The 2,500-nt window shown below is 33.0% G+C and overlaps 1 protein-coding gene across 20 annotated transcripts in view; it reads right to left on the minus strand.

The window, feature by feature from the left end:
- unc80 (unc80, NALCN channel complex subunit) overlaps positions 1 to 2,500 on the minus strand; it is a 123,609-nt gene that overhangs the window by 99,775 nt on the left and 21,334 nt on the right. For 17 of the 20 annotated variants that reach the window (XM_086538040.1, XM_086538041.1, XM_086538035.1 and 14 more), the window contains 3 exons: positions 2,116 to 2,281; positions 1,392 to 1,546; positions 95 to 133 (listed from right to left, as the gene is read on the minus strand). In XM_086538040.1, the coding sequence (XP_086394166.1) occupies positions 95 to 133; positions 1,392 to 1,546; positions 2,116 to 2,281 (360 nt within the window). The remainder of the gene's footprint in view (positions 1 to 94; positions 134 to 1,391; positions 1,547 to 2,115; positions 2,282 to 2,500) is intronic. The other 3 variants (XM_086538047.1, XM_086538039.1, XM_086538038.1) reach the window with 1 other exon arrangement.

A 2,500-nucleotide genomic window follows, 5' to 3' on the forward strand; every position in this document is an offset into this window, starting at 1 on the left:
CTTGTTCAGGGTATTGAAAAGAAGGAGTGCATGTCATTTACAACTAAACCCAAATTACACTACTAGACAATATCCCTATTCATACTGACAATACCTTTCACTGTCTGGCATCTTCTTGAGTTCAGCAACATGTCTATAAATGTAGATAATCGAAATTTTAGCTTTGTCTTATCAAGCTTAAAAAAAAATCAACTTTCAATCCAGCTACAAAATTTTCTACTTTCAATCCTGCTACAATTTTTTTTCAACAACTTAACAGCTCCCTGATGTGACAATTCAGTTCTCTCTAGGAGTAAGAAATAATCAGATGTACAAACACGAGAAAAATAACAATGCTGTCGGAAGAGACCAGATGAATCCAACAGAGCTGAAGGGTCATCAACAGAGCATTCACAAGATGTGCTTGTGGATATGGGTATTAAAGATATTGTTTGGGTATGTGTATGTGTGTGGTATGTATATGTATGTGTATGTGGGTATGTGTGGCAGTGACTGTGGCTATGACTGTGTATATGGATTTGGGTAAAGGTATGTGTATTGCCATAAGAATAGATATTAGGGCATAGATACAGGTTAGGTTATTGAAATGGATTCTGTAATGAAAGAGGATGTAAACATATATGCAAATAAATGTGAATCTTGAGAAAAAAAGAGAGAGATCACTGATGTAATGTGCATAAACATCATTATAAAACTAAATACAAAATAAATCTAACAAACAATTGTCATTCCACATAACAATAAATAAATATTAATTAATCAAAATCTTGAGAGATCACTTTTAGAAGCTCAGCTAAGATCATTCTTTCAAGTTAAAAAAATGGTTAGTTTCCTGTAAAAAGAATACGTATTACTATGTATAGCTACAGATTTTTAATTTGTGTGTAACATTCAAAAACAAAATTTCTCCATTCATTACATAGTTATAAAAAAACATTGAGTCATTATGCATGTAGGGCTATGTGATCTAATATTAATGATAATGGAAATAATTATCACTATGACAATGATTATCTAATTAATGATAATAATAATAATTTAAATAATTGTAATAATAATAATAATGATAGTGATAACTGCAACAACATAATAATTATGGTGGTAATAATAATAATAAAATAGTAACAACAATAACAACAACAAAAATAATAATAATAATAATAATAACAATAATAATAATAATGATAATAATAATAATAATAACAATAATAATAACAACAATAATAGCAGCAATTAAATCAACAACAATAATAATGATTATCATTTTCTTCATTATGACAACAATAATAAAAAATAAAAAATATCATAACAACAAGAACCACAACAGCAGGCAACAATAAAAAATAAAATAATAACTAAAAAAATAAGTCTCAGCATTAAAAACAGCCCACCTCCGAGGCCGGACTGCCATGGTGAAAGCCGGGACATCAGGGTGCCTGTATTCCCACAAGGAAGACCAGATCTTGAGGCCATTTTCCAGTCGAAAATTCTGGAAGTCTGATTCCTTTAGGGTGTGTAGCAGTGGGGCAAACAGATAGATGAAGACCTGGAAAAGGAAAATGGTGGTTTGTATTCACTGAAGGGAATTAAGTAATGTATTAATGGATGGACTACTGAATGAATTAATTAATATACTTTTGTTAGGGGTTGATCATCTTGGATTGATATTTCTGTGTTTTGTTGTTATTTTCTTTGGGTTCTGTTACATTAATTGAGGAAATTCTTGTCAAGAATACAAAAGAAAACTGAAGTCCAAGTAATACAGTAATTAATTATATATACTTTCCTTAATCAATCATATTCAAGTATTGCTGTTCTATATAAATAATCAACTGAAAAGAATAGTGAATTATGACTATACTCCCTTGACAATAAGTAATCAAATGTATAAAGAATTTTTTTTTTCGCTTTCCATATCTCCCTTTTCTCTCAGCCTTTAAGAGGGTAGCGACTGTTCATTGGTATCAGCGCCTCTCTCTCTCTCTCTCTCTCTCTCTCTCTCTCTCTCTCTCTCTCTCTCTCTCTCTCTCTCTCTCTCTCTCTCTCTCTCTCTCTCTCTCTCTCTCTCTCTCTCTCTCTCGCCCTCTCGCCCTCTCACCCCTTCAAATAACTCACCTGTATAGTTGTAACAGAGAAATTGTAAGAGAAAGAGGCGCCCTTGTTGATTCCCTTTTCATGGTCGGCATCGGCACACTCCTCGGCAGCATCGAGGACAATCCAGTGAAGTGTATAAAGAAGTTTGGTCTCTGCTGCGCCCAGGTTGGTGATGGTTGATTCACGTCTGAAGGTGATCATACTTGTTTACTATAGGATCTCATGGTAAAGGAAAAGGAAGAATAAAAGTGACTGGATACCGATATTTAAAGGAAAGCTAGACATTACTGCGCAGTGGTTAGTGATGGTGGATTTGCGTCTCAAAGGTAATCAGAGCTCACTGAACCCTACTATCTGACATTAAGAAGGATAAAACTATTTATCCTTTAATATTTAAGACTAATAA

This window comes from Penaeus japonicus, unplaced genomic scaffold (assembly GCF_977035675.1).
Source record: "Penaeus japonicus unplaced genomic scaffold, GWHDUDI00000001_assembly GWHDUDI00000006, whole genome shotgun sequence".
Lineage (NCBI taxonomy): Eukaryota > Metazoa > Arthropoda > Malacostraca > Decapoda > Penaeidae > Penaeus > Penaeus japonicus.